The sequence below is a fragment of the Notamacropus eugenii genome, chromosome 3 (assembly GCF_028372415.1).
Source record: "Notamacropus eugenii isolate mMacEug1 chromosome 3, mMacEug1.pri_v2, whole genome shotgun sequence".
Lineage (NCBI taxonomy): Eukaryota > Metazoa > Chordata > Mammalia > Diprotodontia > Macropodidae > Notamacropus > Notamacropus eugenii.
The window spans coordinates 142,163,464-142,190,820 of NC_092874.1; the positions used below are offsets into that span (position 1 = coordinate 142,163,464).

At 36.6% G+C, this 27,357-nt stretch overlaps 1 protein-coding gene across 7 annotated transcripts in view; it reads left to right on the forward strand.

Moving 5' to 3' along the window:
• DOCK4 (dedicator of cytokinesis 4) overlaps window positions 1-27,357 on the forward strand; it is a 537,022-nt gene that overhangs the window by 323,096 nt on the left and 186,569 nt on the right. For all 7 annotated transcript variants that reach the window (XM_072653018.1, XM_072653019.1, XM_072653025.1 and 4 more), the window contains 2 exons: window positions 8,080-8,205; window positions 26,331-26,455. In XM_072653018.1, coding sequence (XP_072509119.1) covers window positions 8,080-8,205; window positions 26,331-26,455 — 251 coding nt within the window. The remainder of the gene's footprint in view (window positions 1-8,079; window positions 8,206-26,330; window positions 26,456-27,357) is intronic.

The following is a 27,357-nucleotide window of genomic DNA, read 5'->3' on the forward strand; positions in this document are numbered from 1 at the left end:
TTTTGTGGTAACATTGCAAGGTCTACATGATAACTTTTCCGGAAACTGAGTTAATGATATAGCAACTTCTGTTTGAGATAGTGATCAGCAAACCACAAAGGTCAAAAACAAACAAAATTAAGTTTTCTGTATCCATGCTGCTTCATACTCTCTGTCCTATTCTTAAAATACCAAAAGAATTTACATGACTAGTTTCTTTTTTCTATATTTCTGCATCTCTTGGCCATAATTAAAAACCTTCTCTGCCCATTAAGCATGTCCTGTATTTCTCATGTAGACTTACGAATAGTATATTTTGTAGCTCTTGTTTCTGTCTCTCTCTGTCTCTCTCTCCCTCCCTCCTCCTTCTCCTCCTCCTTCTTCTCTATGTCTCTATCTCTCCCTGTCTCTTCCCACTTTCCCTTCCTTCCCCTTTCCATCCCCTTTGCTTCCCTCTGATTCTCAGATGATCCAGTTTTTCTACCGTTCTGAAATAAAACCTCATAGCCTCTTGAATGAATTGGGCAAGTTTGGTTCCTGTCTAATTTAGGCTTCTATATTTGGCTGTAATTGGTACTTAGGACAATAGTACAATTTTTCTTTTTTTCCAGAAGAATTACGTTCTTCAGATTATCTATCACAAGACTTTGTAAAGTGCTGGAAGCAGATAAAGATGATGATTTTTTCCCTTAGTTATCAAACTTTGTGAAAAATCTACAGTTAGGAAAATAGGAAAAACAAGTATGTGATCCAACAGTATTCTTCCTGTTTTACGTAGATCAATCAATGAATGCCATTGTTTGTAATTACTAACTTCAATTACTAACTTTTTGTATGATATGATATTTAGATGTTCTTTGAGAAGATGTATAGTATACTAGATAGATAATTAGCCTTAGAATCTGGATAGCATGGACTCGTACTCTACCATGGCCTAAATTGATTGAGTGAACCTGGACAAGTCATTTGCCATTTTAGAGTCTCTGCTCCTGCAACTCTTAAAGTCTATAAGCCATAGAGTAGTTGCTGCATTTGTCCAGGGGATTCCTTCTCAAGTGAAAAATAGGATCGCAAGTCTGAACAAAGACGGGGGAAAATGTCCCTTATGTGCTTTTTAGCACATATAGGACACCAGTCAATCAACACAAATTTATTAGGCATCTAACAGGTTAGGCACTAGAATTAAGAGGGCTTGGGAAAAGTTTTCTGTGAAAAATGGGATGTTAGTTGAGACTTAGAAATAGCAGATTAACTACCTTACATATCCTTTCTCTTCTCTATTTACATAGAGAGTCTCTTCTGACTTGAATAACATCTGTGGGGTAAACATTTTGACTGTTTTACGCTTTTTAGTTTGTGACTTGGGATTATGTACTTTAATTTTGGATGTTTATAAACTCAGGGCAGCCATTTAAAACTTGGCTTCAGTAAGTGTGATGTTAAAAATGTCTACATAAGAATAAACAGAGAGTTTTCTTTGCACTTAATGAATGAAAGCTATGATTTTAAATGTTTATAGGGAATTGTATCTAGGAGTCATTACTATTATATTTTCCCTCTGGGAACTTTTATTGTGCTGCTGGCAAAGAGACTTTTATCAAATAAACCTTAGGTGCTTACTGTACTTCTTCTTACCCTCTAACTGGTTACTTGTCTCTCTTAGTAGAAATAAGCTGGTTTTTTTTTAAGGAGGTTTTGGATAGGTCCCATGAGATCCTAGATTGTAAGAGGGAAGTTCATGTCTGAGCCTCTTTAACTTGTTTAATAAACACTTTTTCTTAATGATGGTGATCTAAATTACCTTTAAAAAAAATCGTTTCCTCTGGGAAAAGCACAGAAGAAAGGGATAGTGAGGGAATAAGCATTCTGTTGCACCCGCTGTGTGCCAGGCACTGTATATGCTACGTGCTTTTACAAATATCATTTGATTTGATGTTCACAGCAATTCTGCAAGGTGAAGTATTGCTATTTATCTCTGTTTCACAGTTGAGGCAACTAAAGCAGACAAGTTAAGTGACTGGCTCAGAGTCACACAACTAGTGAGTGTCTGAGGTCAGATTTAAGCTCTTCTTGACTCCAGGCTCAGCAATTTAGCCACTGTACATCCAGCTTTCCCCATGCCACTACAGTTCCTTTGTTTTATTGGTACAAAGGATGACTGTCACATAAAAAAGGCTTAGCTTTCAGGAAGAAAGCAGGTGTGAATCACAGTAACAGAACTCTGTGCGTATGTTGTCCCAAAAGTCTTAGTAGTTTTAAGTTTTAATAGCTCCATAGCTTTAATGGCATAAAATTATACTAAGACTTTTGGGGCACCCCATTTTAGGGACCTACCTTTCAGAAAGTGTTAGCCTAGCAGGGTCATGCCACATCTACAATATTATGTTCAGTTTGGGGAACAGTGATTTAGGAATCACTCTGCCAAGTTGGAAACAATTAAAAGGAAAACAGCAAAGATGGTAGAAGATCTTTGTTTCCATGGTATATGAGGACTGGTTGAAAGAAATGGGAATATTTAGCCAGAAGGTAACCCTGGGGCATAGGGGAATATGGTGAATGTGTATAATCTGTACCCAAGCCCACATCTCTCTTCTAGAGAGGTAAATCTCTTCATTCACTATTTGGTGATCCAGTGGATAGATTTCTCTCCATGCAGTCAAGACAACCTGAAGTCAAATCCTTCCACGACTTTTATTATTCACCAAGAAAAATTTGACAAAATTTCTGTCTTATCAGTAAAATCAGATAGTTGGAGTTGATTTATAAGGTCTCTTCCTACTTTAAATCTGTGATTACAAATTGTTCTGAGCCTTTCTGTTCAGGTGCAGGCATACAAAGGCTAGATTTGCTATCCCATGCAATCATATCCCTCATCTCTTTTCAGGATCAAACTTTAAAATCTACCTCTTCCTCAAGGCCTTAGCCAGCTAGCTCACTTTAATTGGGCATGGCTCCCGAAGCTCATTGTGCCCAAGCCTTTCACTAGCTGCACCATATATTCTGACATATTTGTCAAATGAAAGTTTATTTTATCCTCACTTAATGAAAGTAAAATAAGGTTTTTTTGCCTGTGCAATTTTAATAAATTTGACAACACATTAGTGCTTTTGAAACCCTGGAGATCATATTATTAAAATGGAGATCATATGTGAGGGATATAGAGAACCTTTGGACCCTTTTGGACCCGTGGTTAAGCTACAATTATTTCATTTTGTGTACTTTGATGAACGTAAAATAAGACAATATAGCCCTGCAGAAAATTCTGTGGGAATTTTTGTAGAGAAACAAAATTAAGATTGTGATTATATGTTTAAATTAATTTGCAGTCACTCAGAAAGTTTAGTTGTCCCTATTAATGTGTTTGACATTAAGTTTTTAATAAAACATGAAACAGAGAAAAAGAAAGAAATGGTCACGTACAAAGCACTTCATAAGTAGTTTTAATAATAGCACATACTAATTTTTGGCACTAGATTTTATTTATGCACTGGTGAAAATACTCTCCTTTTTATTATTGAGTTTATTGGTAACAGAGTCGCTGACATATTCAAAAATTAATTTTGCTGCCAACTCTAAACAATGCTGAAGTAGCTACATTGTTTACTCCAAGCGTAGGACTTCATGAAGACCCTCTAAAAGAGTAAGCCAATAAAAACCTATCTGATTATTAAACACTTCGTGGTTATGCATTAGAAATATGTTGTTCTCTAGTAGAATGCAGAGGGAAGAGAGAAGTAAGGAAAGAAACCTATCTCTACATTTTGTTGATAAGTATGACCCCATGACCTATAACCACAAGTTTTGGAGTTATATGTACCAGGTTCTTTGCTGAGGATGGTTCGCCCAGTTATTTCTGTGCCCCTCATTTTGCTTTTACCTAAATATTTCTTCTGGAACTTCAGTATATAGTTAACGTATACATCTTTACAGGTGTGGGTAAAAGGATCTCCAGCTTCCATATCAATATTCAAGGCAATAATAGGACAGCCTTTACTTTATACCAGGAAAAATGCAAAACCCCATAAGTAATCGATACAGTTCTTTTTCATCTCTTCTAAGAAGTTGATTCTCCCCCAAAAGGAAGGATTCCCAAACTCTCCAGGAATTTTACATTGTTCAAAAATTCCTCCCTTCTATAGGTAGGAAACTGGCCCTATTTCTAAATCTTTTCTGAGAGTCACTTGATTGAAAGGATTTGCCACTTCTGTCTTTGCCATTATTAACTGCATTGGCTCCCAGCCCCGCTCTATAACTAGGTCTGCTCTTAGCTCTGCTGCCCTCTGCTGTACTGCACTTGTTAGGGAGATCTTCTACTTTGCCTTAGGTTCAGAGCAAAAGACAAGTTTGGAACCACAACTTATCTCCTACTGCAAAGATTTAGTCACTTACCTTCAATGTTATGCAAATGTCAATACGTGTCTTAGGAATTTAGGAGATATCCTTAATCTTCCCAGATGCCAATAGACATCCATACGCCTTATAGAAAGATACATCTCCCTCATCAAGTGGATCAGGATACTGCCCTGACCAATGTAAGTTTCCTCTCTACTCAGATATGAGAACTGGAGCTACAGGCTACCATTGGTTGAGACCATTCTCTAGGGAAAGGAGGGTGGATTAAAGAACCAAAAGAACATTTCAAGAGAAAGTAAGAATCATCATATAACTCCCTCATTCAGAGCTCAGAACAATGCTGGTACCTTTAACATATATAAGGAAATTGAAAGGATTATTTGCCTTGTGTGGTGAAGAGGGGAAATTCAATTTTTAGTTTGAGATATCAACACACACATCAACTCAGTCACACTGGTAAATATCTAGTACAAGATCTCCAGAAAAGAGTTGGAAATGTGGTACTTGAGCTCTAGAGAGAGTAATCAGTACTGTCTAGGGCTATAGGTCTGGGATTTATCTATATAGGGTGATATTTTAAGTTGTGGGGATACATATGGTCACTAAAGGAGGGAAAAGGTAATCAGGAAATGAATAAGAATACTGCCAACTTCATTAACCCTCTTGATCCTGAAATAAAGGATTTTTCATGAGAAAGCTGAAATTGTAAAATTTGTGGGAGACCTTTTCCTCATCAAATAGTTCCTCAGACTTAATATGTTAATACATGATTTTCTTTTGTTTTTGTTCATCAAAATTGTTGATTGTAATAATACTGATTTAGCACCAGTGCTTTTCAAAAATATTATTTTAAAAGCATTTTTTTTGTTTGAAGGAGATTGTGCATCTTGATTTTAAATGAACAATTTAGTGACCTGTGGGCCCTCTTTCCTTGCTGTGTAACAAAATGTGACAATGTGGGCCCTGTTTGGCAATTGTGATTTTTTTCTTTTTCCTTGATTAAGCAAACCCATGATTTTGTTGTTTTTTTCTTTGTTGTATGTTTATTGTATTTTCATTCTGTGAAAGTGAGTCTGGTGGCATGGGGATGAGTCAAGAACAAGGCAAGTGTGTAGGGCTATCTAATTCCACCTGTCTGTGTTTCTCTATCACCTAGTTCTTCTTTTGAAGAAGTTGGACCATTTGAAAATGATCCTTGTGAGATGATCTCCCCTGGGAATTTGAATTTTCAAAACCTTCCTGACTAAATATTTCCATTCTCTTCTTTCTGACACAATTCTAAAATAAAATAAGATTACCTTCCAGATCTATCCCTCTCCTATCTGGGCTTCTATTTGTTTCCGATCAACCTCTTCTTTCAAAGTTCTTTTTGAAGTTCCATACTGGTTACAACCCATAGGCTATTCACAGCCTTCATATGCCACTCTGTTGCTCTCTGTGTTATATTTATTTTCCATTTTTTTGAGACTGTTGTGTTCCATGCCTCACAGTCCCACTGGTAGAATTTCGATTTTTATAAACATGGGCTGTTGTTTTCTGAAGTTTGGGATGATGGAAAAAGAGCAGGAATAACAGATACCACCAACATGGCAAGAGAGGATTGACTGGCCTCACGGTGAGGCACAATGGGTGGAGAGTCAAAGTGTTCCACTCCTTTCAGCTGAAGCTGAGGAAAGTGAGCGGAACCAGAACAACTATTAAAATAAACAACATTGGAAAGAAAAATAACTCTGACAGACCTAAGAACTCTAAGACAATGAATAACCAAGACTCCAGAAAACAGATTAATGAAGAAAGCATGCTCTTGATCTCTTGATAGACAAATGATGAAATCAAGATATAGAAAAAGAGTTTTGAAGAAGGAAAATATATGAATTTTTGCCCCTTGAATATACTTATTTATTACAAGAATGTTTTTCTTTTTATATTTGAGATACTGGCAATAGAAGAGTAGACAGATAGTTAGCTACGTGACCCTGGGCAAGTCACCTAACCCTTTTTGCTTTGGTTTTCTCATCTGTAAATTGGGCTGGAGAAGGAAATGGAAAACCACTCCAATAACTCTGCCAAGAAAACTTCAAATGAGGTCATGAAGAGTTGGACGTGACAATAACAAAACTAGTAATAGAGTCACACACAAAAAAACCAAAACAAGACAAAAGAAAGATGTCAATGAAACATTTTTTTTTAAATGCAAAGAAGTCAGCAGGTTAATCATCATTTACTAAGCACCACCTAAGTGCCAGGATCTGTGCGAAGTGCTGGAGATACAAAGAAAATTTTTAAAAATCAATAACTACCCTCAGAGAACTCAGTTTATAGTAGATTAGAGTGAGGAGAACTGATAGAAGTTTAGATAGAAGGAAACAGGGAAAAGCAAAACATTTTGAAATTAATGGAACCAAGAGGAATGGATGGAAGTTGTCATGTCACAAATTTGGGCTTAATAGCAGGGAAAACTTGCCAACCACTGGGGTTGTACAGAACTGGAAAAGCTGCTTGGTCTAGTGGTGAGTCTCAAAAGTGGAGGTTGCATGACCACTTTTTTTTTTGTAAATAGTATTTTATTTTTTTTCAATTACATGTAAAGATAGTTTTCAGCATACATTTTTTAAAATAAGATTTTGAGTTTCCAGATTTTTCTCCCTCATTCCCCTCCCCAAGAAAGCAAGCAATCTGATATAGCTTATACATTGCATGACCACTTCTTAGGCATGTTGTGGCTGGGGGTGGGGCTGTTGGTTTACGGGTATGGGTTGACGCTAGCTAGTTTTAACATTTTGGGAATCTGTGATAGTGCCTTAACTTTGTCAGGCCTTTGCACCTTATAAAACATATTTATATATGTTCTCAAGAAGTCTACAAGCCAAGGAACTAAGAATTACTATTTTCATTTTTCAGATTAGGAAAAGAAAACTTTGGTTTGTCATTCATCCAAAGTTACTTAGGAAATGGCACAGGTGATGTCAGACTATATTCCAATTCTAATTACATCAAGACCATTCCCATGGTCTTTCCACTGTTGCCACCTACATACAGATGCAGTAGAATTATGTTTTGTTTTTTTCTTCCTTGGGCTTACAGAACCACCTCAATAAAAGCTTTTAAATTACATCCTTTGACGATGTCAGTTACTAAATCTGTATGCATAAGTTTCAGAGGGAGTCAGTTTTTTTTTTTTTTTTACTATATTTGACTCATTGCCCAATGAAGCTAATTGTGAATTTCCATTATATATAGAATATTGAAGAATTGCTATTTATTTCATCATGAACACAGATATTGATACCTCAAGATAATATTGTGAAAATAAACCTCATTTTTTTCCAGGTTTTGTTTTCCCTATGACGTTTAAATATGAAATTGCTTCTAAGTCTTCCAGAAAAAAAATTTTTTTCCCCATATTTTTAAAATGAAATATCCTAGACCAACATGGCGGTCTCTAGATAAATGAAATGGGAGTATAGTAATATTATCCATCTTGATGAAGCTTGTAAATAGGATGGTAGCTCAATTCATCATATGCTTTGCTTTGTGCTGAGGCATTCTTTCATTATCTTGATTTCTTGCTTATGGAGGAATAAATTTGTGGGTGACTTGCAATTGGGAGTTTTGTCAAAACTTTTTAAATGCAGATCTTTTTCATTTTTGTTTTGAAAGAGGAAACTTTTGAATTTAATCTTTTGTAATATTGTGGTTCCATCTTATGCTGATGATAGAATGTTATTTTTATTCTTTTTTTTCTAGGATTAGCTGTTTCCCTTCAACTCCTGCATGGAGATATTGAACAAATCAGAAGAGAGTACTCATCAGTATTTACTCATGGGGTGTCCATTACAAGGAAGCTGGGGTTTTCCAATATTATTATGCCTGGTAGGTAAAAGGAAGAAGCAAAAGTGGTGAACTGCTTTTTGTTTCCGTGCTTTTGTGTTTTTGTTTTTTTTTTTTTAATATATGAGAAATGTCCTTAGTTTGAGGGCAGGGAATGGGGTGTGGTTCTTGGATTTTTTTTTTTTTTTTTTTTTGGTCTCTGTGTGTCAGCATGGTGGCCCAAGCTCTTAGTACATGATTGTTGAATAGAACTGGAGATGCCATTGGTGCAGTCTAAGGCAATGGAATGAGTTGTAGCATTGAATGACAAAAGGAAAAATCAGCAGAGGCACAATGTGGATTCTTTAGGTCTAGAGCAAAGAAAAGTAATTTCAGGATCTTGGTTTAATTTCATCTGTAAAAAGACAAATAGAAATGAGAGGTCTAGCCCTGGGAATAATGTACCTCCTTGTGGGTCATTCAGATGAAAATTTGACAAGAGCAGTTTATTCCCATAAGACTTCCTCACTCCCTTCAGCGTGTATGTATGTGTGCGTTTATGTATGTGTGTTTTACCCACACACCTGCGGCATTTGAGAGCATGTGTGTACTCACATGTTATTCTGATTAAGGAAGTAAATGCCCCCTTCCCCCCAAAAAAACCAGGAAAAGATAAAAACTGGATTTAGTTTGGAGGTAGAGCAGGTTGAAGGCACAAAATAATTAAATGATTACTATTTTCAGGGGGAACCAGCAACCTAATCTTTTTCAGTGAGGAAGGTAAGACTGTCTGACAGCTTTTGAATATCAAAGGAATTTTCAGGGTCGGCTAGAAAATTGACACCTCTAAAGTTACTAGGGAAATGTCTAAGACTTAAGACTTAAGAGGTCCTTGCTACCTTTAAGAAAATAAACCTTTTAAAAAAATTTCTGTCTTTCAGACCTGTTTCCTAGTTTCAGGACTGAGAATATTGGATAGCTAATTAAGGTTCCAAAATGTAGTCATGTCACTTGAATACTTGACTTGGATGTGGGCTGCTCCAGGGAATAGCTGGAGGGTGGTAGAGGGTGGGAAGATGGTTCACTTCAAACTGGCACCCTCACATTCGCCCCTAAAGAGTATCCCCATATTTTCCTTTCTCCTCACATCTTTTAATCTCCCTCTGTATCTGTGTCTCTTGCTCATTCCTTTTCTTCCTTCTCCCTCTCCCTTTCTCTCTTTTCTCTTTTTTCCACTTTCAGGAGTTCTTAAGGTTTTTTTGGTTTTTTTTTTGGCATATGTCATAGACCCCTTCTTAGAATAATGTTTTTAAAAGAATAAAATAAAAAACTAAAAAAATAGGATTACAATTATTTATAGTTTTCAAAATTATTTAAAAAAAAAACCACTGAATCCAGGTTAAGAACCCCTGCTCTGTTCCTTTGATTAACTATAATAGAGAATTTAAATGTATGTAACAACTAACATTTATAAAGCATTTTAGGGTTTGCCAAAGTGCAATGAACTTTACTGAGGTAGCTGTGTGATGCAGTGGATAGAGAGCATCTTAGTGTTGACTTCTTATAGTCATTGTATATGATATATATTTGGCAACTAGGTGAAAAGTGAATAAAGTACAGGCTTCCTGGTGTCAGGAACACGTATTCAAATTTGGTCTCAGACACTTGCTAGCTGTGTGACCCTGGGCAAGTCATTTAACTTCTATCTGCCTCAGTTTCCTCAACTGTAAAATGGGGTAAATAATATTACCTTCCTCCCTGGGCTGCTGTGAGGATTAAATGAGATATTTGTAACGCACATAACAGAAACTGAAAATAATAGGAACTTAATTAATGGATGTTACACCCCCATAAAGAAGCAGATTGATACATCATGAATTATATGTAACTTCACATATAATCTTAAAGACATGAAATGATTTTATGCACATCCTAATTTAAAAGCCCATGGAATGGAGTATTTTAGGTTTGTCTGTTCAACTTGAAATATTTCTCTTTGGAAAAAAAATTATAAAATGGTTTTTTATTTGTTTATGGACTTTAGGGGTATACTGGGAAATATTTAACAACTGTCTGGGAGTGGAGCGGGGGAATGTACTCAGAACACACAGGTTTAATCTGCATCATTAATACTTTCTTAAGTCTAGACCATCAACAGAGCAATAAATCAAGCTCTGATGCAATTTCAGAGGTGTAAGTGCTCACACTGAAAATTTAACAGGCCATTACTGCTGGATCCAGTGTACTACTGGTGGACTTCAAACATTTTAGTCATGTGTGGACCCGTGGCTCTCTTGAGAAACACAGGTTCCCCAACACTGACCTATATGTGAAGAGCAAGGATTCAGAAGAAAACTACAGAAGTTTGCAGATAATTTAATAGGTGATTTTCATTTCCCCCAAAAAAAGAGTAAAAGTGAAATGAAGGGTGAAATCTTAACTAATTGACAGTATTTTCAAAACAAGCATGTGAAAGCTACTATTGAAATTCTCTCTATGGAAAAAAGAATAGGTGCAGCTGTGTGTGCTGTTGTATTTGAAATTTTGATCGGATGACGGAACAAGAAGTAGAGATGACAAAAAAGCTGACTAGTATTGTCTGTAATAATCTGTTTTGATGTAACAATTAGTGGTCTTTCAAGAATGAAAGCTTAAAGGCTGTGAAAATGTTTCCAGAGAGGGTAACCTCTTTGGAAAATATAGTTTAGCTGAATTTACACAGTCCTACTATTATTGGAAATCATTGTTTACAATACTGTTTACTTCTGGCTTCAGTGACTCTTACAACTGTTCATTGTTTCCTTCACTTGCTAAAAATAATGGGTATTTCCTCCATAAAAACAACAGAAATGTTCCCATTGAGACACAAACTGATGTGTTTGGCTAATATGAAAAACATTCTAGAGTGGTATGTAACCAGCTGTTGCTAAAATTCCACAGCTCAGTCTTTGGTCAGACTTATTTGAGAGTTGGAAAAAATATGGAGAGAGAATTTTGCAGCATGTCACTTCATCAGCTCAGTAATTGTCTGGGCTGCGCTATTCTGATGCAACTCCTGTCTGGCTTTAATGATGGAAATGAAATTTCTCTAGAGCTCCCATCAGTCTCCTCATCTTTTTCCTCCCCCTCCCACAGTAATGAGGAGGATGCACTACCAAAAAGGACAGTTTAGGAAGTGAAATGAGTGCAGTTCAGAGGCAGCGAATGAGGGATTTTTTCTAAAGGTCATTCCTTTCTTTTCTTTTTTTTTTCTTTTTCCCTTTCAACCTCTTATTCTCCTAGAAAAAGAGAGTTGTGGTTTTGTGTTTATGTGTGTTTCAACAGCTGGGATAAATTAGAAAACTGACTAGAATTTTTCAGATGGGGAAAATCCAAGAGTAAAAATGTTTTCTTTTGTTATAAATCCTGCTTTCAACCTAGGTTAGTTAACTGTCCTCAGTGGTCATTAAAGAATTGTAGCTGACACCTTGAAAATGAATTTCACTTTGATCAAAAGCCTGACACAGAATATGTAAGCCCTACATTTTTTTTCAGTCTCCTACTTTTTTGAATTGTAATTGTCCTTCATTTTCAGTTTGTACCATTAGCATTCTGATAGGTATAGGGTTAGGTGAGTATGTGGTTCTCCAGTTGGTGGTTTTAAGAACAGGAATGAGGTTTTCCTATAGAATGGAGTTCTCCTTGCTCCAAAGCTGGACAAGAAACAGACAGATACTGAACTCTTTTATGTAATCTCAGAATATAGTGTAAGGCCAGAATGTTTTTTTAATAGAAAAGCCAATGGAAAATAAATCATTCTTTCCTTAATCTTATTTGAATCAATCAGGACACTAGATGGCAAGAAGAACCAGCCAAATCCTTGAATTGTCTGCATTTGTGCAGACTACACATTTTGTATCTTGATGCAACAGTCTGGTTTAGTAGTAGTCTCACAGTAGATGTCTCATTAGACATTTATTTTCCAGGATGTATTTGTAAGGAAACAAATATACTCTTTTATAACTTGGACTATATCACCACTGCCTGACAGCTCAAGTAACGTTGATCCAATCTATATGTTAATGGATGGTAGTGCCATATAGTTGCCATTGAATTGGAATATATTAAAAGACTACAATGATATGTTTTTTAAAAAATTGGACCCATGACTTTATTGATGCGGAAAGTTCCTATTGAGAAACTCTTTCTCCTAATACAGATCAACATCTTTTTTTGTAATTTAGAGTTTTTGGGGGGCACTCAGAGATTAGGTGACTTGCCCAGGGTCACTGAACCTAAGTCTTTCTGGTGTCAAAGGCCACAATACCCCACTGTCTCAATGATAAAAGAGAAGCATATAAAGTATAAAACAAGACAAGCACATGTTTGTGTGAAGGCATGGGAAGTTTCTCTTTGGCCTTTTTGACCCTTCTCTGTCAGAGTTTCTTGCTTCCTTTCTGATTCCCTAGTTCTAGACTTTAGCACAGAGATCCTCAGCCTTTTTGGGGTCATACAATCTTTGGATAATTGGGTAAAGCCCAACATCTATGAAGCATTTTAAGGTTTGCCAAAGTGCAAAACAGTTGGGTAAAGCCCCTGGATCCTTTTGTGGAATAATTTTTTTTAATAGTTGAAAGGAATCTTAAATTTCAGTTAGAAGTTAGTAAAAACATAGAAGGATTTTTTTTTCCAGTTTAAATTCAAGGATTCCCTAAAATCTATCCATAGACACCAGATTAAGAAGACTTACTTTAGCTTATGTCTTACTCTTATATGTTCTTGCTCTCAGATGGTGGCAAATCAGTTGTTGAGTAATAAACTATTTAAAGTAGCAATGTGGTTAATATTTACAGGAATATTTGACAGGGTAAAATGTAGATTAATGAAGTTTTTGAGGTAGCGTACTTTGTGGCAGTTATATTAACAGAGTGGAGGAAGTGGTAACCTATTGGGTACCCCTTTGGAAAAAAAAAATCACACCATGTTAAAGGTCTTGTTTCCTTCCTGTTAAACTTTTCTGACTACACAGCTCTGTATGAATGCTAATACTTGAGTCTGTTACCCTAAACACAACTTAACAGTGTTTTTTTTTTAATGACTTCTGCCATTCAGAATTCAGTGAATACATTTCAATGATCATACTAAGGTCTCTTAGAAATTTAGTATTGAAAGGGACCCTTAAACATCATCTGGTCCGTCTTTATTATTTTATGTTTGAAGAAAATGAGACCCAGTGATTTGTGTAGTGGGTTGATTGAAGGACGTAGTGATATCCAAAAAATCCCCCAACCACCCATTAGCACTTGTTTCAACTCTGTACTCCTGAATGTTTTGGCAAAAATAACACACTTTGCTGTAGTGGCAAATAACAAGCTGTGAAACTCCTAGAAGCATATGGAGGGATGGTAGTACTGGGAGCATGTTCTCATCACTGATGTTTTCCTTTGAAAGAAATCATATTTTGATTTTTTTTAAAGGTTTGAAGTTTTTTAGCAGATCTTCCCATTGCATTGTCTCCTCCCTTTTTAAAAATCCTATCTTAATAAAACTGGCAGAATAATATTTATAGATGAATCTAGTCATGTAACTCCTATGATCAAAAATCTTCAGTGGTTTCCCATTGAGGACTGAATGAAGTTTGGATTCCTTCACCTGGCATTCAAGGTTCTCAGCAATTCTGAAAGCTTGGTGCATGGTATGTAGTATGTTAGTTCAATAAAGGCCTTGTTTCCAGTTTTATAAGAAACAGATTCAAATTTATAAGGAGTCATTCCCCAGTTAACGAAAGGTTAAAAGAAATAAATAGTAATTTGCAAAGGAACAATCCAGTTGATCTACATCCATAGTAAAAAAACAAACAAACAAACTCTATATTGCAAGTAATTAGAGAGAATGCAGGTTAAAACAAAAGCTAGATTCCATTTAATACCCATCAGATTGGCAAAGTTGACCAAAAACAAAAACCAAGGTTAATAACAAATGTTACAGGTATTCAGAGGAAACAGGTTTATAAAGGGTGTTCTAAGTGGTTGAACCAACATTAATTGGGTCAGCCATTCTGGAGAGCAACTTTGAACTATCCTCCCAATGACACTAAACTGCCTATGTCCTTTGCCCTAGTTGTATTACTATGAAGCCTGTATCCCAAAAGATCAAAGAAAGAAGTGAAGGACTCGTGTACAAAAGTATTTTTAATGTATCTTCTTGTAGAGGTAAAATAATAGAAACTAAGGAGGGGCTAGTCAGTTAGGGAACGGCTGAATAAAACTATGTAAGTAGTTTCAGAGAAACCTAGTAAGGGTATAAACTGATGGAGAGTGAAGGGAACACAACCAGTAGAACAATTTATGTAGTGAGAGCATTATAAATACAGGCGACTTTGAAAGATGCAAGAACTATGATCAATGCAGTGATCAGCCATGATTCCAAAGGAATCATAGTTCTAAAGTAAAGCGTGCTGCTTACCTCCTTCTGACAGGAAAGTTATGAATTCAGGATGCAGAGTGAGACATACACATGTATTCATAAAATACATCCCCTCCTTCTCCAAAATAAAGTAAGAAATAAAGAGGAAAGAGTCAGGATGCCACAGTACTGTTTACTAACTCACACATCAGATACCTAGGAAATTGTTGAAGTATGCATTTCCCTGGGACCAGTGCTACCATTGAAAAGATGTCAGGTTTGCAGTCAGAAGACTTAGTCTGCTGCTTTTCTGTCTGTATGACTTGGGGTACCTTACATGTCCACTCAGAATGTTAGTCTTCTTACCAGTAAATTCAAGGCATTGTATACTGTGACCTCTGAGTTCCTTGCCATATGATCCTGTGGCCTTATAAAGAAACGGCTAGTTGAGTACAAAGCCCTGAGGAAATATAGTGGAAGACAATTATGTTTTAGAAAGATTAAAAAGTTGGAGGGTCCAGATTGCTGGCATTGGTAGAGGAGTTGAGGCCTGGGTGGTTGGAGTGGAGGGAAGGAAAAGATTGCCTTAGGCTTTGAGGATGTTAGGAAAGTAAATTCTCCCATCTTTCTTTAAAGGGAAAGGCAAACTTCACCTGCTTCCATCAAAACTGCTGCTTTGAATTATTTTGAATATAAACATGGCCGGAAAATTCTTTGCCTACTGATGCTATTTTTCCATTATATACTGAGATTATTCTGTTTCTGCTCCCAGTTACCTGGTTAGGTTTCTTATTTGGGCTTATTCATTGTCTTCAGCACCGATCTCATGGGTTGATGTTAATTAGCACTTATTTCAACTCTGTACTCCCGAATGTTTTGGCAAAAATATGGCACTTTGCAGTAGTGGCAAATAACAAGCTGTGAAACTCCTAGGAAGAAGCATATGGAGGGTAGTACCAGGAGCATGATCTCATCTCTGATGTTTGTCTTTGAAAGAAATCATATTTTGATTTTTTATTAAAGGTTTGAAGTTTTCTAGCAGGTCTTCCTAACTGCATTGTCTCTTCCCTTTTTCTTCCTATCTGAATCCTATCTGAATAAAACTGGCAGAATAATATTTATATATGAATCTAGTCATGTAACTCCTATGATCAGAAATTTTCAATGGTTTCCCATTGAGTATTGAGTGAAGTTTGGATTCCTTCACCTGGCATGCAAAGCCCTCAGCAATTCTGAAAGCTTTCTACCTTTCCATGTTTATCCCCCCCTTTTTTTCCTCCCTGAGGCATTGACTCAGATAATCTGAGTTCTGGGAAAGACCTTAGCTTTAAAAGGACAAGGTCTCCAACTGTGTCCTGAGCCATCTCCCAGTCATCTTGACTTAGGTCTTGCTACTGAACTCCAGTGACTCTCGAGAAGAGAGGGAGGCTGATGACATTGCACAGCTCTTCCTCACTTAAATCCACTTCACTTACAAGTCAAGACAAAACCCCTCCTGATGTAATTGGTCTTGAGAACCAAGGATAAAGAGTATCGATAATCTCAGTATACTCTGCACCATAGCTGAACTGCACTTTTCTAATTCCCCATATAGCCCTGTGGTTTCCTTATTTTATGCCATTTGTTTGGGATATTATAGTGGGGATTAATTTCATGTAAAAGCTGGACTAGATGTCTGTTGATGTCCTTTTCAACTCACAGATTGTGTGCTTTAGCTTCCATGGTTCCTTAAGCCTGAACAATCCTTCCTAATTCTTCTTTAATTGTTAGAGTCTTGCCTATCTTTTAAAACCCAATTAAAATGGTATCTCTTTCTTTTATGAACCTTTCCCTTATTTCCCCTTTTGGTAATGGCCTATCACTCCTTTCCCCATTCACCACACAGTCTCACGTAACACTTTGTTTTGTACTTTTCTGAAGTTCTTGCTATTTGTTTTATACTCTATCTGTCCATGTTCCTCATCTCACGAGTGTCTGGAGGACTTTGGTTCAAATCATGTCTCTACTATTTATAATTTCTGTGACTGTGAAGTCATTTCACATCTTTCATCCTCAGTTTCTTCATCTGTCAAATGAGGATATTGTACTAAATAGGTTTTAAGGATCCCATTTGACCCTAAATTGTACGACCCTATAATCAATGATTTGTTGCAAACACGGGAATAAACATATGCTCAGTAGGGCATTGCCCTAATGTTCTTCTACTGAATTCGATGACAAAAAGAGCTCACTTCTTTTCATCAGAAACTAATATTGACCAGTTCTCTCTTAATCTCAGGTATTTTCAGTTCTGGATGATCAATCAGCAAGCATTTGTTACAAATGTACTTGCTATGCCCCAAGTTCAAAGGATGCTTGATATGTGTAATCCCAATTTTGAGGGGAAAGAAGAGATATGGGGTATAGTGTAAATAGGGAGAAAATTTAATTGATTCTAGGAAATATGTGGACTTCAAGGAAAATTCTTAAGTGATAATAAATTTTAAAATTCTGCATAATATTATCTGTGAATTGACAATGTAATTTTTAACAGTGACCCTAAACATGTAAGATATGAAAATAAGATGAAAGTGGATTCCCTTTCCTCAGTCCAATTGGATTTACTTTGTCTTAAGGCCAAGGATACTAACCACTTAACAGCAGGGAGAGTAAAAGGGAGTGGGAGATGGACTGAAATTTGCTCTTCTTCCAAGAAATTAGTGAGAAAAATACAAGACAGAAACAAACTACTCATCACTAAGCTGCCAGGAAGGCCATGTCCAAAGAAGATAAAAGAGCAGAGCTTCTCTGCCTTCCAAGAAAAGTGAGAGCCTTCTGGAAAAAGTCCTCAGAAAACCTGTGTTGTCCTATCCACTCCTTCTGGGGTAGTTAGGACATGTCACTTTCTTATGCTTTTTTCCCCCTTTTGGAAACAGTTTATTTTAGTTTAGATAAATGTGGGGGTTTTTGGTTAGCGCATTAACACATTTTAAAAAATATATGTTATTGATGTCTTTGTTTTTCTGGAGGCAATGAGGGAGGCATGATGGAATGAGACCTGACCTTAGAGGCAAGAAGAGCTAGATTCGCGTTTTCTGACAAACACTAGCCCTGTGATGAAGGGCAGGTCATTTAACCTCTTAGTGCTATAGGCTATCAGTTTTCAAACTTTTAGTCTCAGAACCCCTTTATGCCCTTAAAAGTTATTGACCACAAAAAGCTTTTGTTCATGTGATTTATGTCTATTAATATTTACCATGTTAGAAATTTAAATTGATGATACTCTAAAATATTTACTAATTCATTAAAAATTACAATAACTCCATTTTGTATTAGTATAAATAACATCTTTAATGAAAAAGCACCATTTTCCAAAACAAAAATAAGTGAGAAGAGTGATCATTTTTCATATTTTATAAATCCAGTGTCTGGCTTAATAAAAGACAGCTGGATACTAATATCTATTTTCTGCATTTAATCTGTTGCAATATGCTATTTTGGTTGTCAAATATGAAGAAAGTCTGGCCTCATACAGATCTGTAATTGGAAAAAAGAGGAGCATTTTAACATACAGATATTGTCTTCGCATTGTCAATAAAAAAGTTTTGACCTTGTGGAATCCCTGTAGAGGTCTCTGGGATTCCTGGGAGTCTGGGGACCACACTTTGAGAATTATTACTGTAGGTAGTAGTGCCCAGAGCTGCAGCAGATAGAGCATTGGAGCTGGAGTCAGGTAGATCCTAGTCCAGTTATGTTCTCCAGACACTTACTAGCTATGAGATCCTAGACCACAGGGTCCTGAGACCCCATGTGACCTGTTGGCAAATAACTTCTTTTAAGTCAACCTCTTAATTTGTGTCTACCTCAGTTTTCTCCTCTCAAAGTAGGCAACATCCACCTGCTAGGGGTTTTGTGAGGACAAAATGAGATAATATTTATAAAGTGCTTTGCACACCTATTATTACAAGGTTCTAGGTAGTAAGACAAAGAGTCAGAATGACCTCAGTTTAAATGAGATTCAAATAAGATAATATCTCTAAAGCTCTTTGCAAATCTTAAAGTGCAGAGTAACTCTATTATTTTAGGCAAATATGTTCTTGCAGAGAACATGCCTCCCTGCGTTGGTAGAAATTCCCCCATATCACTGAAGCCAGAGGTTCAGTCCTTCTCCCTCTGTTTTGTCTTTACATCACTTATTTCAAATCTTACCTCATTCTAGATTGAACCCTCTCTAGTGATAAAGAAAAAAACATCTGATAATGTGTCTGTGCTGGAGTCATTCTCCTTAGACTCCTTCTTGCTAAATTTGGGCTTGTTTTGTAACGCCTCACCTTGATGGTTGGAGGCAACATCATACCTACATTGCAAGCTCTTATTCTCTTTATATCTTCTGTCCTTAGCTAAGAGCTTTGCATTTAGTAAGCATTTAATAAGTGTTTTTTCGTTCATTCGTTATGATAGGAATGGCCTTGGCGGGGGTACCTTTTTACAGGATGAAGGACAAAACAGCTTCTGATAAGGGGATCAGAGGGATCCCCTTTTCAGACTAGCCCCCTTCCCTGAGACCTGTTGTACTGGCCAAGTAGTGCTCCTCTCCCCATTCCAAATAGCTAGAAATGTAACTTGATATCAAATATAATTATGTCAATGATAAGGAAGGTCATATATTCAGGTTCCTTAACAGGGAATGACAGGCATGGAGTTTTCTTTAAACTTTGAATCTATTCAAGGCTGCGCTGCACACAGTCATTAAAAATTCCTCATAGAATTGAGGTTGATGAAAGAAGTTGCTTGCAACATAAAGTAGGAAGAGTAAGTCAGAACAGATGTAGTCATGGTGCCCAATAAATGTTAAAGGTCCTATGGTAAGGCTCTCTGCACATTGGATATATCTTCCTTGGAGTATTTATGGGAGAACGTGAACAAGTATGGTGCAGGGTCACAGAACTTGGATTGGTTTCATTCTGCACCTTCCACCAGAGGGAATGTCTCATCACATTGACTGAGTCACAAATTCATTGAAGGATCGAAGCAAAGGGGCTAGCAAAATAGTAAAGCGCAATCACGTGCACAAAGAAAATCAGCTATTGATGTTTAAAAAGTTTCTCAAATGAGTATGTCATGAAAATGAATTTATAACTACCCCTATTGAGGAGGGTCTTACAGTGATGCAGATGGCCAACTATTTATGCCTGCTTGTTTTGTCTGTGTTATCCATAAATCCACCCAACATACAAGTACCTTGTGGCATATATATTATAGCCTGCTCACAGCCTCCATGAGCCTTTCCATTGCCCTCTCCGCAATACTCATTTTTATTGCTTCACAGGTAGCAGCAATGTATGAAAAGTTACATTCTAAAAACTCCTTTTTAAAGTTGATTGGTTGGAACTTGTAATGCATTGAGTTCAGGTGCAAATGACCATTTATAGCATGTCTGTAAGAGAATTTCTTCCAAGGTACAGAGGCAGGAGACTCAGTAGCACTGGTCATGCATTTCTTACTTCCAACAGCCCTTCTCAATCAGAGCAGTAGCATTCGTAGCAAACTTGGAATAAGAGGGGAGGAAGAAAGACTAGGAAATATGCATTTTATATAGCTCCTAATGTGTGCCAGGCATTGTGCTAAATTCTGTACGAATATTATCTCATTGGATCCTCACAACAGGCCAGGAATTCGGTTTTATTGCTATCGTTCTCATTATACTCTTGAGGAAACTGAGCCTGAAAGAGTGACTTGCCTACAATCACATAGCTATTAAATGAAGCCAGGTTTGAGCTCAAATTGTCCTGACTCCAAGTCCCAGGGCATTATATGATGCATGGTTAATTGTGGCTAGGTGCGGTACCATCAATATTTCTTTGTCTCTTCTTTTTCCTGCTAAAACGACAACAGTTGATCTCTGGCTGGCAAGTGGTGAGAAAGGAAAGTAGTGATTAAAAAAATACTTCTCGCTCTCCTGAATTTCAAGGGAACTTTTTTTTCCAGTGTGGTTTTGGACTGACTAAACTTGTGTACATATTTGGGTGGTGCCTGAGATAGGTGTATTCCCAAGGAATACTTCAGCATTTCTATACTCCAACCCTTCAGCGATCTGTTATTTCGTTGGTATAATTACTTCCTTCACTAGCACAGAGTGTAACCTCCCAGTATGCCACAACAGACCTCTTCGTAAGTTGTTGTTCTCGGCCAGGTCTAACTTAGGCAAATCCAGTGATTCAGACTTGAATGAATCAAGTAAGATACTGGTGGGTCAAAAAAAAAAATTTTAAAAATGTATTTACTAAGAGTAAAAAATAAGAAGGAGTCAGTTTCTAATGTTTAAAAGATAGTAACTTAGACAAAAGAACAAGTCCCTTCCATCTGCATATTCAGCACAGTAATCATTGGCTCAAGTACAGAAAGTAATTTTCTAAGAGAAGTGGGAATTCCGCTAAAACTTTTCCCACTTCTTCCACATAGTATGGAACTTTTATGTCTGGGCATCAAGGATGATATCTGGTTTCGTTGAAGACTTAAGTGCCTCTTCGTAAGCTCAGTGCCTTCCTTCTCATAATCAATCACCTGGTATTCATTTTGTACACATTATTTATACACTTACATGTATAAATGTTGTGTTCCTATTAGAGTAGAAGGAAAACTTCTTGAGCACAGGAATCAAATTGTTTCTTTTGGCTTTGTGATCCTTTTGGTTGTCCAACAGAATACCTGGCACATAGCAGCAGGTGTTGAATAAATACTTGGTGATTGATGAAGTCAAGTCAGCTAGCATTTATTTAGTGACTAAGCAGCAGGCTTTGTTCTAAGAACAGGGATACAAATCCCCTTAATAAAAGGATTTCTTCTGTGAAGTTTAGATTTAGTCAAATGGCTGCACTTGAAGACCTGGAGGGCTATGTGACCTCCAGGTCAAAATTTTCCCATCCCTGCAATAGTCCAGGCATGAAGTGATAGGGGCTGGCAGTAGGGTTCCAGCAGTATGCAAGAAGAGAAGGGTACACACGTGAGAGACGTTGAAGAGGTAGAAGCAGGAATTAATGTTTGGATGTGGGAGAAAAGAGAGGATGAAGAGTTGAGGCTGATAGATAGGTTTTGAGCCTAGGTGACTAGGATAATGGTGATACTCTCAACGGTAATAATGGAATTAGGAAAAGGGAAGGATTTGGGGGAAAAGATGAGATCACCTTTGGAAATACTGAGTTCAAAATGTCTATAAACTATCCAGTTTGAGATGTCTAAAAGGCAGTTGGTGAAATTGGATAGCTTAAGACTAGACAAATATACCTGAAAGTTATTTGCATGCGGTGAGAGATAATTGAAGCTAGGGGAATTCATGGGATCATTTGTTTGTTTTACAGTGTGGCAGAACTTTCAGTCGGTATCCTAGTTTTCAGCGACCCAGGGTTATCTCTTTGCCACCCTGAAGCATCAAAGTGGGACTTTAATGGTGAAAGTCACACAAATGCCTGTTCATTAATCAGTTTTATATACTGTCTATCATATTTACTCTTGTAAATAGTCATTTTTTAAAGGAACAACCTAAGTGGCGATGAAATCTGGCAACCTACTTTACAGGTACTGCAGCCCCTATCTCCTATCTCCAATCAAAGTTACTGAAGGCCAAAAGAGAAAATTCTAGTTCTTGCTGCCAGCAGCATTCTTAAATGATTCAACAACAGAATCTCATATACTTTTATTAATGGAAATGACAATCCAGAAAATGCATTATGATCTACTTTACTGCTTCTGAACTCTAAGGAAAAAGTCTTTTCCTCTGTCCTAAAACTGAGACCTCCTGTAAGTGTTGTCTCCTTCTATTACAATGGTGAATTCTTGGAGGAAAGCAATGTTTTCCTTTCCTAGCTTAGCAGAGTACTTTGCATAGAGTAAGTGCTTAATGAGGGTGTTTTTGTTTTTTTCATTTATTCATTAGTTCAAAGAGTGCATTAATATTTAATACATAAGTTTACCTACCTCAAGGACTAAAGGAAAGCTGTTAAAGCAGCCATTTATTGGGTTTACTTTGTGTAGACAGCTAAGTGCTTAAGGGAAAATAAAAAGTTTAATAAGAAATGGTCCCCAACCTTAGAAACTTTAGAATCCAGTAAGAGAGGTATGACACCTATGTAAGTCACTCTTTTTATGACTTATAAGTCATTGAATAGTTAACAAAAGGAGGGTTTTGGTTTTTTTTTAGCCCTAACATAGTGCAGTGAGGTGGCACAGTGGATAAAGCCCTGGATAGTGTTAGGTAGATCTGAGTTCAAACTTGGCCTTAGACTCTTTATTAGCCACATAACCCTAAGGAAGTCATTTAACCCTGTTTGCTTACGTTTCCTCATCTGTAAAATGAGCTGGAGAAGGAAATGGCAAAGTATTATCTTTGACAAGAAAACCAAATGGGACCATGAAGAATTAGACATGACTGAACAACAGAACAGCAACATAGGGCTGATATTTGGTGAGGCTCCAGTGGCTCTTAGCTTCTCTACACTTGCCTGTTTATCTGATTAGCAGGTTAGGGGGTGGTGCTTCAGGGTGGCCCTGGCCCCACTTGGGTGGGGGACCTTTTATACCTCTGAAGGATCAGGAAACCATATCTACACTTCTAGAGGCCACCAGGAAGCCTACAGCAAGGGATGACATTTTTAGCCTTGGTCTACCTTCAGGCCATTCAAATACTGACCTTGTGTCCTTTTCCTAATCCATATTGGGGAGGAATTCCTGTAGATATTAATTCTATCACAAGTGCATAAGAAAGTCCAAACAAAGCTTTATGTCAGGGCTTTCAAAAAGGAGTAGGGTAGGGTTTATATACAGAGAAGATGATATTTGAGCTGGACTTTCAAGGGTGAAAAGAAATTGAGATGCCTATAAACCAGGATAAAGGGACAGAATAGTTAGAGGGAGGACATTCCAGGCATATCATAAACCAATCCTTTATGCCATAATATTTGTGCTTGATTTTTTTTTTCAAGTGCACATTTGAGTGGCAAAATTTTTAGATCAAGAACACCTCCCAAGCCAAGATGTAGAAAACAGCATGTGCTAATGTTGTTAATACAGAAATGTATTTATTGGGAAGAGACATGTATAGATCTTTAAATATGAGGCTATTTTTGTTATTCACAGGAATTTTTTTTTTAAAAAAGAATTAAACCAAATTCAGAGAAACATTCCTTTTTGACTTTTTTTCTGGTTTGCATTGTCATTTTTAAAAAATTGAATTCTCTCTTTTTTGGTGTTTTTATTTTTTCTAAGTTACTCCTGTATTTCTAAAACAATACTAATTTTACCTTGGAAACTCACCGTGATGCCCTGTTTTCTTGAGGGTTTGTCAGGTACTAGATCAGAAAGACCTGGGTTCAAATCTCACCTCTGACATTTGCTTCTATGACCCTAAGAAAGTTATTTAAATTCCTAGATCCCTGTTTCTTTATCCGTGAAATAAAAAAGTTAGATTTGTTGTCCTCTAAAGTCCCTTCCAGCTCTGTTCTGTAACCTTCATTTAGCAACAGTTACCTGAGTATGGAAGTAAAAACTCCTGTCTGAACAGGAAGTTAATAATAAAAATTGCTGTCCTCTTCTTTGAAAGATTTTAAATGGTAAGGACAAAACCATGTGGAAAGCACACAAACTCTTTTTTGGAAATGACAATGATTTCAGAGGAAAGAAATGTCATTCACCAATTCACAGGGCACTATTTTCAATTTCCTTTCCGACTGAGTTTGGAGTCTATTCTCCACCTTTTTTGTGTTAGAAATAAAGGTTCTGTTCTACGTGGTTTATTCTTTTATATGGCATTGTCATTTTCCGTGTTTGATGAACCATCTGTTTCCTGGTCAGCCAGACTTGTGTTCATACCGCTGGAGTGGTGTGGTTGGGTTTTATTTTTTGTTATGGATGAGGATGCCAGAATAAGCTCGATATTTATGGAAGAATGTCACGAGATTTATTGGGATAGCCCACAACACTGAAGAACAAGGAGTCATTTCTTTTATATGTTTGAACACTGTCCTGGCTGTGTGATTTTGCCAGTTCCCCAATTTTTACCACCATTACTCAAAAGGACTGATGATTTACTTTCTCATTAGTATGATCTTAGTCGTAAAGGGTGGGCATGGGGGAGTCTTGCTCATTTACAAAAATAATATTAATTCACACATTTGGAACTGTCTTACATCCAAATAAATAAAATGTCCATCTTCACCATCAAATAATTTTGATTATGCCTCAGGCAACTCTCTATGGCTAAAAGTTGCAAAGTAGGTGCCTATCTGGCATTGGTAGAAGAAGTTTCCCTCCAAAAGCTTACAAGTCAGGTAAAAAAATGACAAAACAGAGCATCTGAAATAAAATGTGAGTACATGTACTTCTCAGTGGTTACTGGGCATCTGTGTTTACCAATAACAGGTTAAGGTGATTAGGTGAGATAAGAAAATATTCATCTTCATTAAATAATCAACTGAAAAATAGTGAGCTCTGCCTCCCCCTCTCCATCCCTTTTTTTCCCTCCCTATTTCCTTCTCCTTCCTTTTTCCTTTACATCTCCCTCCTTCTCCCTTTTTCCTTCTCCCTTCCTGAACCCCCCCTATGTAGCAAAAGTCACTTTGAATTTAGAGACTTTTCTCATTTTGTCCGTAGCTTCATGGTACTTAAAGCACTAGAATGGATGTGATTGCATGGCAGAATGTTGGTTACACCTTGATACTAGAGCCTAATCATAGAATATTAGGAGTGGGCGGGACCTCAGGTCTGACCTTGGTCAAATCTCTCATTTTGTATATAAAGAAATGAAGACCCAGCATTCTAGCAGCAATGAGCTAATTTTGCCCACAGGACTTTTAAAATACTGAGATTTTTTTTTTTTTTTAAAAGAGCCCCAAAGCCTATTAATTAAGCAGCTGTTATGTTCAAACTGTAATATAATGAGATTGATCTTCATAAGTCTCTTTATTTTAGCCATACCGTGTTGATGGGGTTGTGATATATCCAAAGAATACTGGAATGTGGGACCATTTTTCTAGTCATTTTTAGATAAAACTGCTGAGGCAAGGTATTCACCTTTCAGCATTGCAGATGTGGTGTTTGGAGAACAATTAAGTATATTGGAAAGAGCCCTGATGTAGGAATCAGAAGACCTTATTGTCCATGCTGGTTTTGGTACCTGCTAATAACTTGGTGACCCTGGGCAAGTCACATAATACTAGTGATTAATAACAATAATAATAATAGCTAACATTTATATAAGTACTTACTTGTGCCAGGCACTGTGCTAAACTCTTTACAGATATTTTTTCATTGATCCTTACAACAGCGCTGAAAAAGTAGATACTATTATTATCCCTCTTTTATAAACCAGGAAATGTCTGAGGCTGGTTTTGAACTCACATCTTCCTTACTACATAAAGTACTGGGCCCCTAGCTGCCTCTGTGAGATGCCTGTGGAATTAAATTGAATTTTGTAGATGAGGAAATTGAGCCCTAGGAAGGAAGTTATTTTTTCAAAATTGTCCAGCTAATTTGTCACAATAACATTTTTTGTAGCAATATGGCATTGCAGAATGTAGTGTATAAATATAGTATATAGTATAACAGAATATATAATAAATATAATGATGTAACATATAAATGTTACATATTATGATTTGAAGGGGAGGAAGGGCTAGGTTTTACATCTTTCATGGTTAAAGTGAAGCTACAGTGCCTCCTTATGGTGTGATGTGCGCCAGATTGTTTGTCTCTTAGAGTAGTACATACAAATCCTTATCTCTCTGTGATATCTAACATAACTTTGGTTTTGCTTTGTTGTGTTTTCTTAATAGGTGAAATGAGGAATGATTTATATATCACCATAGAAAGGGGAGAGTTTGAGAAAGGAGGGAAGAGTGTGGCCAGGAATGTGGAAGTGACCATGTATATCATTGATAGTAATGGCCAGAACTTAAAGGTATGATGTCACTCGTCCCTTTTTATACAAACTGATTTCATTCTCATTGCTCTGAATTAATCTCCATTTTTAAATTTATGGAACTTTACATCTTTAACTCTGCAGATTTTTTTTCTTTATATCATTCATAAAATAAGGTTCAAATAAGATTTCTTTCTTAATTTATTTTAATAATTATATGTTGTATAGTAATTATTTTATTCATGTTGTCAGGTTCCAATTTGTGTCACAATTATTACTTAAACACACCTTATTTTTAATTATTTAGGGGCATGGATTTCTTCTCTCCCTGACTCCACTCTATTTGCTCATGGTTATCATGGATAGACACTTGACTCACCTTTGTAACCCCAGAAGAACTATTTTTTAAAAAATCTATCAGTGTTGCTCTTCTGTACTTTTCCCGAATAGAGAGGATGATCTGTCTCTTTTTATTTGAGAGTTTCTTTATTGGCAGAAACATTTACCTGGACCCTAAAAGTAATCCCTATGTGATTAGAGACTGTAGTTACCTATTCATATGATAGAACTCTTTCAGCCTCTTACTAATTCCCCAACTGAGGTGCATCATCAATTTCTAAGCTTCTCCTTTACATAATGACATAGTATATATAGTTATGCTGCTGGTCAAATACAGTATTGTCTTTTTTTAATGTAGGAGTTCTTAATTGGGAGTCTGTGTACTTATGAAAAAATTTGAAAAGTATTTTATTTTTCCCCCAATTACATGTAAAGACAATTAACATTCATTTTTAAAAAATTTGAGTTGTAAATTTTCTCCTTTTCTCCCTCCCTTCCCTTTCTCCTCCTTGAGACAGTAAGTAGATTGATTTAGGTTATATATATGCAATCATGCAAAATATATTTCCATATGAAAGTTTTGATAATTTCATTTCAGTATA